This window comes from Meriones unguiculatus, chromosome X, assembly GCF_030254825.1.
Source record: "Meriones unguiculatus strain TT.TT164.6M chromosome X, Bangor_MerUng_6.1, whole genome shotgun sequence".
NCBI lineage: Eukaryota > Metazoa > Chordata > Mammalia > Rodentia > Muridae > Meriones > Meriones unguiculatus.
The window spans coordinates 20,463,685-20,475,180 of NC_083369.1; the positions used below are offsets into that span (position 1 = coordinate 20,463,685).

At 42.9% G+C, this 11,496-nt stretch overlaps 1 protein-coding gene across 1 annotated transcript; it reads right to left on the bottom strand.

Annotated features, from left to right (window-relative positions):
• Positions 1 to 243: 243 nt before the first annotated feature.
• LOC110540550 (protein Hikeshi-like) lies at positions 244 to 844 on the bottom strand. The gene has a single exon (XM_060375490.1). It carries the CDS (start codon positions 838 to 840, stop codon positions 244 to 246), a length of 597 nt encoding a protein of 198 aa, XP_060231473.1. The 5' UTR covers positions 841 to 844.
• Positions 845 to 11,496: the final 10,652 nt, after the last annotated feature.

The window sequence follows — 11,496 nt, forward strand, 5'->3', positions numbered from 1 at the left end:
TGCTTGTTGTTGTACTTTTTGTTTGGAGACAGAGTATCATGTAGCCCAGAGTAGCCTGTAACTCACTATGTGTCCCATTCTAGCTTTGAATTTCTGGTCTCTCTGTCTCTTTCTCCCAAGTATTAGATTTATAGGGGTACACCATCATAATCACTATAGCCATGCTCCTTTAGGATTGTTATTTCCAATTTCTAGAGTTACTCTTTATTTTATTTTTTTACATGACATGAGAAATTATTTTATTCAAATTGTTTTCCAAAAGAGAGGGTTCTGCGTTAATCGCCTTTGAAAATTTTCATACCACTTCAGGAATAAATTTGCTGGGATGAACATTTCTGATGGATTTGGTGTCATCTGAGCCTGAGAGAGAGCAAATGATGAAGCAAAATTGAAGAAGTTATCCAACATCTTCTGTGTGAACTGTGTAAACGAGTCCACAGAGGACACTGCAGCATTGCTTACAGGAGTCTGCTGAGCAAGACTGTCCAACAATTCCACTGAAATTCCAATCTGAGCGACAGATGGGGTTCGCACAATATTCATGGCTCCAAATGGGTGTTGGCTTCCTTCTCCAGATTTAACACCTGATATTTTGAAGATGGCACTTGGCTTCTCATTCGTGACAAATCCTAGGAGCTGCCACACCGGCATCCCATTTGAGTCAGGATAGGAAAAGTAGACAGATCCTCCCATCCCCTCCGGAAATGGGATTGTTCCCAGCATAAAAACCACGACGTGGTTGATATTTTCATAATCAGGCAAGTCAAAAACAAATTTATCCTCTGCCACTTGCCGTGCAGCAGTCTGCACCAGCCTCCCCGCCACCAGGCAGCCAAACATGGCAGCACCCTCCGCACCTCTGCTCGGCCAGCGGGCAACTGAGGCTGGAGACCAGGGATTCCGCAACCACTGTCCTAACTGAACTCAAGAACCTTCCAGAATATGCAGGAGAGAATGTGCCTTTGTACTACATAGCAACAGGGGAACACATTCTGACCCGGCGACCTCTGACCCTTCCAAACCCGCATGCCTCTCAGGAGGAGTACTTCCGGGTCGGACCAAGATGGTCTTTCCATGAGCTAAATATGGGATATTTTCTCCTCTTTCAGACATTCTGATACATAAGTTAAAGGCTGAACAGCTATAGGCCAATTCATCTGTGAACATTTAAGTCTTTGTTGTCCTGAGGAGAGTAGAGCCAGATCTCTTGGACTCCACAAACACAAATTTTTGGAGAAAGGGAAGCTAAGTAGTTGAAAGTGCTATGCATTTGAGGGGGAAGCTAGTGGACAGGCCTTTTTCTTCCTGTGAATAATTACATTGCCAGAACCACATGCTTTAGAGTCACTAGGGAAGCTCAGAAACACATGATATGGCTGAATCAGGGTTCAATTCAACTGTGGAGGAGAACACCCCATTTTCCTCACCTATACAACCATACATGGGCTCCCAGGTACACGTATATATTGCTGAGAAAATTATAAAATAGTTCTCTTGGCATAATGGGAAGAAAAGGGAACTCTCTTTTTTCATAGATTGGGTCTTATAGTGTAGCCCAGATTGGCCTTGGTCTTATGATCTTCCTGCCTCCATCTCCACAAAATCTGGCATTTCAGATATGTAGCACTTTACCTGATGGACTGGAAAGGTCTTAGTATAAAGTTAGTAATGTTTTTGAACTGTAAATCTTAGCTGAAAGACTGTAGAATGTTTCCCAGTCCAAGGCTAGGATTTAAGGATTGAGAAAAAGTGAAGGTGAGTTGTGGAAGAGGCCACTGCATACCAGATCTACCTGTAAATACATAGTAGGGCCAAAAGCATACATGTAAACAAATATACAAACAAATCCTGGGAAGCCCAGGAGCATATGGACCATACATATGATCAAAGAGGTATATATCTAAGCAATAATACTTGTACCTGCAATACCCACAGCTATGATCACCGTTTTCCATGTGCATGCACTTTTACGGTTCACAATACACTTTTCACACTTTTAGTCCCGACACTAGAAGTGGAGGCAAGAATATCATGAGTTTGAGGCCAGTCTGAACTACACAGTGAAACCTTGTCCACATACTTTGGCTATTAGATATGAGAAGCCAATCTCCAACCAACTGGGAAACTTCCTTTTGTTGGCTAGCACTCATACTCCTGAGAGGTACTATGTAATACACACTGCCACGATAGAAAATACATCATCAGTCTTCCCTAGCCTTGGACTCTACATGCTACAATACCAACCATCTGCATGGCAGATATGGAAGTAACTAATGGCTTTCTGAATGGATTTGAGGACTGTTATACAGAAATGAATTCATGTGTGACAGTGTAATCCTTGTTAAAAGCCTATGGCTTGAGAGGTCATAGACCCTATGGTAGAAGATGCTATTGTTACTTTCGTAATGGTCATGTTGTCACATTTGCTTCTAAATACAGGTAGACCCGGGCTCTATAAACTTTAGTTAGAGAAGCTTCTTTTGCAGTGAGCAATAGTCAATGAGCTGAGAAGAGACTTAGTACTTATCCCTAAATGGGAAATCTTTATCCACATTCCATCAAGGCTTAGCGACCATGAAGGAAGCAGAGACAGAAATAATGGAAGAAAGAAGATGAGGAAGAGTACTGTGAAATGTGGTATTGTGAGCATGACATGGCTACTTCAGTCATGAAATCTAAATCATGACAGCTATAGTTACCTGCACAGGATCAAGTCAGTAAAAATTCCAACATGAATGACTGTGACAAAATCTGCCAAAAAACAATTTGTTAAAGAAAGGATTTAGTTCAGGTTATAATTTATAGTCCATCATGAAGTCAGATTAGGGACTCAACGCAGGAACCTGGAAGCCATGACTAAACAGAAGCTGCTTATTTGACTCCTGCTTGACTTGGTTGACTCCTGCTTACTTGTTTGCTCCTCCTGGTTTGCTCTACTACCTTTCTTATACAACCTCAGCTAGCCTGCCTAGGGACAGTGCCATATACAGTACGCTGGGTCCTCCCACATCAATCATTATTGAAGAAAATATGAAATAAGTTTGGAGAGATGGCTCAGAGGTTAAGCATACTGTCTGCTCTTCCAGAGGTCCTGAGTTCAATTCCCAGAAACCACCATGTGAAATGAGATCTGGTTCCCTCTTCTGGAGTGCAGGTGTACATGTAAGCAGAATATTGTATAAATAATAAATAAAATAAATCTTTAAAAAAGAAAATATGAAATAAATTGTCTCTTTCGACTTTTATATGGATTCTAGTTTTGAACTCAGGTTGCCAGGCTTGCATGTCAAGCACTTTTATCCACTGAGCCAGGTTACTGGCCCATTCTATTTTGTTTCGTTTCAGTTTGACTCAAGATTTTATTTAGCCAAGTTTGGTCTCAATGTAGCTAAGGATGTCTTGCAGTTTTTTTAAATTTAAAATTAAACTGTGTGTGTGTGTGTGCGTGTGTGTGTGTGTGTGTGTGTGTGCATGTGACTGTGCACACATGACAAAACACATGTTCAAAGGCCAAGCAAGAATAGCTTGTGAGAATTGGTTGTTTCCTTCTAACATGTGGGTCCCAGGGATCAAACTAAGTTGTCAGACTTAGTGTTAGACACCCTTACCCACTGAGCCATTTTCTTGATTCGCTTCCAGTTTGTTTTCGTTTTTTCTTCTTCTCCTACTTCCTCTAACTTTACTTCTTCCCTCCCTCCCTCACTGTCCTTTCTTCTTTCTATGTTTTACTTCATTATTTCATTTTATTTTTAGTTGAGATGGGGAGGGTCACATATACCTTAGGCTGGTGTCCAACTTACTTTGTAACTGAGGACAACTTGACCTTCTCTTCCTCCAGCTGAGACTACAGACCTGTGTCTCCACATCCATTTTTATATTGTGGCTGAGATCAAACCCAGATTTTTTTTTGCATGCTAAGCAATCATAATTACCAACTAAACTACATTCTAACTCTTTTTAAAGCCTGAATGTACTGTGTGCCCCATGTACATGTTTGGTGCCCTTCAAGGCCAGCCAGAAGAGGGAGTGTGCTCCAGAATTGGAGTTACAGGCTGTTGTGAGCCAACCTGTGGGTAGTGAGAACTGAGCCACGGTCCTCTAAAAGAACAGCAAGTGCTCTTAAGCACCAAAGAATCTCCTCAACTCCTTTTCCTTTTCTTTTATGACAAAGTCTCACAATATAACTCAGGTTGGCCTGGAACACTCAAGTAACCTAGGACGGCTTCAAGTACACTACAATACTCTGGTCTTACCCTACTAAGTGCTATGATTATGAGCAAGAGTCACTATGGCCAAGTTCTTTTATATATCAATTTAAAGGTAATTTATACTGGGCTTTGTGGGGCATGCATGTAATTCTAGCACTTGGAAGGCAGTGGCAGTAGGATAACTGCAAACTCAAGGTTAGCCTGATCTACACAGCAAGATGCAGGTCAGTAAGGGCTTCGGGAGAATTACAGTATTCCAGGGGCGGGAGAAGTGAATCAGAGGTTAAAAATACATACCACTCTTCCTGGGGACCTGGGTTTAGTTCCCACCATTTACTTTCAGCACCTCAGAACTAACAATAAGACCTTGTTGAACACAAACAAATAACAACAAAAGAATAACAGGTCCTAATTCCACACTCCCTTCAACAAAGTAATTGATGATAATTGAAAAAAAAATCAGCAAATGTACAACGTATACACCAAGAAGAGCTCTTTTCTTAAAAAAAGGTTTTATTTTTACTTTTAAAAATAATTTTGCGTGCATGTGTGTGTGAGTGCACATGCAGTTGAGTGCAGTATCTGCAGATCTCCTGGAGTAGTTATATATGGTTGTGTGCTGCCCAATATGGATTCTCAGAACCAAACTCAGGTTCCCTGGAAGAGAAGTATCAGCTCTTAGACACCAAGCCATCTCCCTAGCTTCACTATTTTTCTCATTTACCTCATTGTTTCCAGAGATAATTATTTTTATTAGCTTGCCATTCATCTTTGTCCTTCTATGGAAATTTATAAACATGTATAATTCACAAATGGTATCATATGATTAATATTGTTCTGTGACTTAATAATAGACCAAGGGCTGGAGAGATGGCTCAGTGCTTAAGAGTACTGACTGTTTTTCTGAAGGACCCTGGTTCAATCCCCAGCACCCACATGGCATCTCACAACTGTCTGTAACCCCTGTTTCAGGGGATCTAACACTCTCACACAGAAATGCATGCAGTCAAAATACCAATGCACATAAAATAAAAAGAAATTATTAAAAAAAAACATTTACACAGTGGAATACTACTCAGCAATTAAAAACAAGGAAATCATGAAATTTGCAGGCAAATAGTGTGAACTAGAAAAGATCATCCTGAATGAGGTATCCCAGAAGCAGAAAGGCACACACGGTATATACTCACTCATAAGTGGATATTAGACATATAATAAACATACTATAATCTGTACACCTAAAGAAGCTAAGCAAGAAAGAGGACCCTGGGTAAGATGATTAATTCTCACTCAGAAAGACAAACGGGATGGACATTGGAAGAAGGAGAAAGCAGGAAAGAGGACAGGAGCCTACCACAGAGGGCCTCTGAAAGACTCTACCCAGCAATTTATCAAAGCAGATGCTGAGACTCATAACCAAACTTTGGGCAGAGTGCAGGAAATCTTATGAAAAAAGAAGATATAGTAAGACCTGGAGAGGACAGGAGCTCCACAAGGAGAACAACTGAACCAAAAATTCTGGGCACAGGGGTCTTTTCTGAGACTGATAGATACTGCAACCAAGGACCATTCATGGATATAACCTAGAGCCCCTGCTCAAATGTAGCCCATGGCAACTCAGTGTCCAAGTGGGTACCCTAGTAAGGGGAACAGGGACTGTCTCTGACATGAACTCAGTGGCCAGCTCTTTGATCACCTCCCCTGAGGGGGAAGCAGCCTTGCTAGGCCACAGAGGAGGACAATGCAGCCATCCCTGATGAGACCAGATAAGCTAAGGTCAGATGGAAGGGGAGGAGGACCTTCATCCCTCCTTCATCTCCTCCCATGCCCCTCTCCATGGGAGGAGATGAAGGAGGGAAGGTAGAATTGGAATTGGGAGGGAATGAGGGAGGAGGCTAGAGCTGGTATACAAAGTGATTAAACTGCAATTAGTATAAAACATAAAAATTTAAAAAAATAATAGACCAAAAGTTCATTTCATGATAGCTTGTGCTTTTCAAAAGGCTGAACGACAACCTGTTGAATTGATATACTACATTTTGGTGTGGTACCACTGAGCTATATTTCAGCATTATAATAATGAGTTTAAAAGCCCACTATGATTGAGATTCAGATTGTTATATTTAAGTATTACATTATTGAAGTGAATGGCCTTGTAAATGCCTCTGTGTGTGGAACAGTAGAATGTTCCTCTAAAGTACGCTAACAGCTAAGGTGGGAAAGTGTGTGTTTTTTGTTGTTGTTATGAATTGAGAAATGAGTCAGGAGACAAGAGAAGCTGTTCCACTGGTCTTGTCTCCTAAAAGGAGAAGCTGAGAAAGTACAAAGCAGAAATTTGCCTTTAGAAGACAGCTACAATAATCCTTACACCACCAATACCACACCAACTTTTGCCCTTAGAAGACCAAGGCAAAATACATGCTGATAACCCTGAGGGCTAGAAATAAGAATAGCTGTCCTCTTGCAATGGAAAGAAAGAAAGTAAACAGCAGCAGTTGACTAGACAAAGCAGACATGGAATGGAGATCTGATAAGCACTGTTAATTGACTGTGTGTGCTATGGAGCTGAGGGGAAGCAGAGAACAGGAGGAGGGAGCAGAGATTGGGGAAGGGCTTCATGTAGGTGAGGCCCAGGTGGCCCAAGAGCAAGAGGGAGCCCACTGCCTATGGTCACAGTAGTGTGGCTGGAGGAAAAGGCCCCTGCTGGTGAGCTGTAGGGAAAAAAAGAAGGCTGGGAAGGGGACTGTGTCCATTATGGGGCAGGTCACTTGACAACCCTGAGGACAGGTCAAAGTTGTGATTTCTGAAGATCCACATGTTAACCACATGGAGGATGTCCAGGATTGGGCAGCAGAGGCAGGAAGACCAGGGAGGAGCCTGTTTTCACAATTCAAAGCAGTTGGTTAGGGGGGTACTGTTGGGAGACATGGAAGGAAGGAAGCTGCAGAGGACAGAAACAAAAAAACGAATGCAGCTTGGTGACAAATGGGAATGGTTGAACAGAGGATTGAACAAGAAGACACTGTGCACATAAAAGACTAAAAGAAGGTGCTAGAAACAAGGCCACTGACAGCTAGAGAGCTTCTGGGGAGGAAGAGGGTGAGCACGCTCCACAGAGCCTGGCCCCTAAGAGGAAGCTGGCACTGTGGGGCACACAGCAGGATGGAGAGATGGGGCACATCTTTCTGCAAATGCAGAGTGTGAACTATGCATGCTTTGCAGAGGGAGCACAAACAGTGCACGCAGACTGGTCACATGTGGACGGCTGCTGCTCGTTGGGAACAGAGCTGGGATCTAGTGACTAGATGGGCAGTCCCAGCTGGCAGGACTCATTTCATACTCCAAGAGGACACTGGTTCAAACTGAATTGATCACCTCTCTGGGGAAGAACATGAAATGCTTACAACTTTATGTGAGGGAAAGCTAGGAAGAAACCCTCCCCTCTCACTGTTGTCCATTAGCGTGATTAATAATACATATCCCCAGGCATTTGACACTGGCAAAATGCCTTGTTCCTGCTGCTTATTACCCATCCGCTATCCCCAGCTTCCAGGCCTCCCATTAGGTGCTGTGATGACAGGAATCATAAAATGCATCTCCCTCTTGAGTATGGCTGTCACAGCCTAGTACTGAGGTCATGGGTTTGAAAAAAAGCAGACTTAAACTCGCAGGACCCAGGTCCAGCTTCTTATTATTAAGGAACCATGTTATTTTCTAAAAGCTGCTTCATTTCTCAGACTCTGAATCTCCTTATTCCTAATATTGAAAAATCTTTTGTGACGTGATGTGAGCTACTAAATGGCTTCCCTATTACACCCTCTATTGTAGATAACATTTTCTCCGCTGTCACTCACACTGTGGTTTTTGTTTCCAAGGAATAGTTCCCTGTTAACTTTGATTTATATTCTCAGCGATATTGTGCCACAGGGTGAACTTTATCTGTTTGGGTGAAAGCAGTATAGTCTTTTATAGTACCATCTAGCTTGAGAATGTGCACACTTATACACACCACATCCACCCATCTACTCCCCGTAAACAAATAAAAGCTGGGTAGCACATCAAGGAGCTGAGAAAACTACTTTAAAGGTAAAAGAGGTATAGGAATCCAAGTAGCGTGGGAGAGGATGTCACAGACTGGGGGAAGGTTGAGGAGTGAAGGAATTAATTGAAAGGGCCTCTGTTGGAAATAGGTGGGATTGGACCTAGGGAAGGATAGTTGCAAAAGCACAAGTGTAAATTTTGACAGTCAGAACCATGGAAATGTGATGTCTTTTCTAGCCAGACTAAAAGGCCGACTCGTATAAAAGTCCACCACAAGATCCCTTGCTGATCCTGGAGCTCTCTTGTTTGGCTGGCCAGAGAGCTACTGAGATCTACTTGACTCTGTCCTGTCCTTCTCGTCATGCACCTCCTTGCCAGGATTTAGGTGGATGGTGGAATTCAAAGTCGAGTCCTTATGCTTACTGTGCAACAATTTTACCAACGGAGTCAACTCTCCAGGGCCTACATCTCCTTTTTAATCTCCTGTCCCTTGATTGTGATGTCTCCAGCTTTCTTGGAAGTTGGCTCTAGAATGTTCCTGCACTGATTCTACTCATTCTGGCCCTCACCTTGCTTTACTGATTGGTAACAGACTTGCCTAACCTTCGTTGACTGTTAGGAATGTAGCTCATTGAAAAACCCAAATCACTTCATATTACTTATTTCTCCTAGGAGAGTCAATTTATGAGTGTATAGCCAGTCCCATGTCTTTTTATCTACACAGACTGGCATATGCCAGATTATTTCTAAACCTAATTGTAGAGATTAATCTGGTCCCAGAAAGACTGGTATTCTCAGGTCACAAATGATCACAATAAGTGCTTGGGACAGGCAAAGAACAGAAGGATTGGTTATGTAAGCATGGAATGGTATACAAAGAGGCAGAGAACTAAGGTGACTTTCCCTTCCCTTGGTGAAGAACAGCAGAGCTACAAAGATGCCTCTCCTTTGATCTGAAGTCTAACCTCCCAGTAATATCCAGTTGCTTGACCACAGTAACCATAGCCACTTTAAACAGCTTCTGTGTGGTGAGCCATCTTTTTTTTCACTTTTGCTATTGCAATCTCTCCTTTCCTTGGTTCAATGCCACTCATCTACCTCGGACTCTTTTCAATTACTTTCTTCACTCTTCTACCTTTCCCCACCCTATGGTCTCCTTTCCACTCCACTTGGATTCCTATGCATCCCTTAACATTTAGTAGTTTACTCAGCTCCTTGACATGCTACCTAGATTTTCTTTGTGCATGTATTTTCGGGCAAAAAATGGGAGGGTGTGGTGTGGACATACACATGGGAGTTAGGGAATGACATACTGGAATTTCAATGTTCCAGAAAGTTGAACTAGTCTGTAGTGGACTTATTTTATTTTAGGTATTTATTTTAGTGCCAGGATATTTTAGGTTCTAGGTGAGCATGAATGAAGGAATCAGCTAGTTTTTTTTTTTTTTTAACTTTGGAGGCTGGGGTGGGGTGGGGGAAAGGTCCATGGGCCAAGGAAGTATCAAGGAATGTGATTGGCTACCATTTCTACTCCTGCTACCTAGGTGCTGCTCTTCTTTGGGGCAGAGAACATTCTTCTTCTTTTTCCTCCTAGCACCTATCAATTAACTGTGGTATCAGTGATAGAAATGGAGGCATGTTGACTCATGGACACTGTTAAGTTGTGAGAGGATGAAATAGGCTATTTAGTTAGGTTCCTGAGAACAAATGGAAGACTTTATGCAACCATGTTTATGTTTTCTTCCTTCCTTCCTTTCTTTCTTTCTTTCTTTCTTTCTTTCTTTCTTTCTTTCTTTCTTTCTTTCTTTCTTTCCTTCTTTCTTTCTTTCTTTCTTTCTCTCTCTTTCTTTAAAATTCTTTTTAATTTTTTTATTAATTACAGTTTATTCACTTTGTATCCCAGGTGTAGCACCCTCCCTCATCCCCTCCCAATGTCACCCCCCTCCCTCATCTCCTCCCATGCACCTCCCCCAGCCCACTGACCCTAGCTTATCAGATCTCATCAGGACTGGCTGCATTGTCTTCCTCTGTGTTCTGGTAAGGCTGTTCCAAGAGAGTGCAGAGGACGTAGGGTGAGTTAATGATAAAACTATGATTTGAAGCCAGGTGGGTGTTCTGGTTGCCACTTTTAAATGCCCTTTCCACTATTCTGCATCTGACTCTTCATAATGGAGGTATATGGTACTTTACTTCACAAAAGACAATCTATATTATTGTATAGTTGCCAGAACTGGAGGGCATATCTTATCTGAGAGACTTACAATCTTGCCCAAAAGCAGGAGGACTGGGAATCCAAGCCAACTGCCTACTGTTACTATCCTGTGTCAAAAAAGTGAATGTGTAGAAGTGGTGTTACACATCTCCAATCCAGGAGAGGTTGTAGGATTATTAGTTTAAGACTAACCTAAATTAAAATAATAAATAGGATAGTGAGTTTAAGATTAACCCAAGCTACATGAGTTTAAAGCCAGCTCCGGTGACAAACAGAGCAAAGAAAATGAATGTGTTGGGGAAGGGCTAAAGAAAGGACCAGGACACTGACCTGGGGGAGACTGGGAACTGGGGGAAGAAAGTGAACTTAAAAGGCAAATATTTGGAAAAAAGATCTCAATTCTAAAGAAAACGAGGTCCATTCAAGGTAGGAGGAAATGTGACAGGTTAAATGAACCCCGTAGAAGGGAATGGAGTGTTGAGAAGGAGCTGAGGGAGTTTAGTCCAGAAGTTCCCTGAGGAGTACAAGAACTCTGAGGAACTGCAATTGGACAGTAGAGGATTTGCTCTAGTTCCAGGGATTTTGGGTGAGGCATGATTGGAAGTCAGAGAGAAAAAGAGGAGTTCAGATGTACACAAGGGAAATTTTTTAACCGACAATGCTGCATAGAGAGGGAACAGGACAGCTCTAATAAGCCACCAGTTCCCAGCAGTGCTAACTCTCAGTCAAGGACTGCATAAGCATCTGCTAGGGTGTGGCCCCCCAGTCAAGCTGTGGCTCCAACTAGGGGCGGGGTCTGATGGTGGGAACTTCGGAGGGCTGGGGACAGTGAGGAAAAGTGGGAGAGGGCAGAGTGGGCTTGGGTGGGGAGTGGGAGTCCTTTTTAGTGCGTTTTGGCCCCCGGCCTGGCCACCCACGTGGTCGGAGTGGTGGGGCTGGGCTGGGCCGGGCTGGGCCGGGCTGGGCGGGGCAATGCCCAAAGTCTTGGGCAGGCCGGCAGGAGGGCGCGGGGGAGGCGCGGAAGCCCGACCACTA

Bases quoted from the DNA above. Each gene is read 5' to 3' on its own strand.
- LOC110540550 (XM_060375490.1), bottom strand. From the start codon at position 840: ATGTTTGGCTGCCTGGTGGCGGGGAGGCTGGTGCAGACTGCTGCACGG.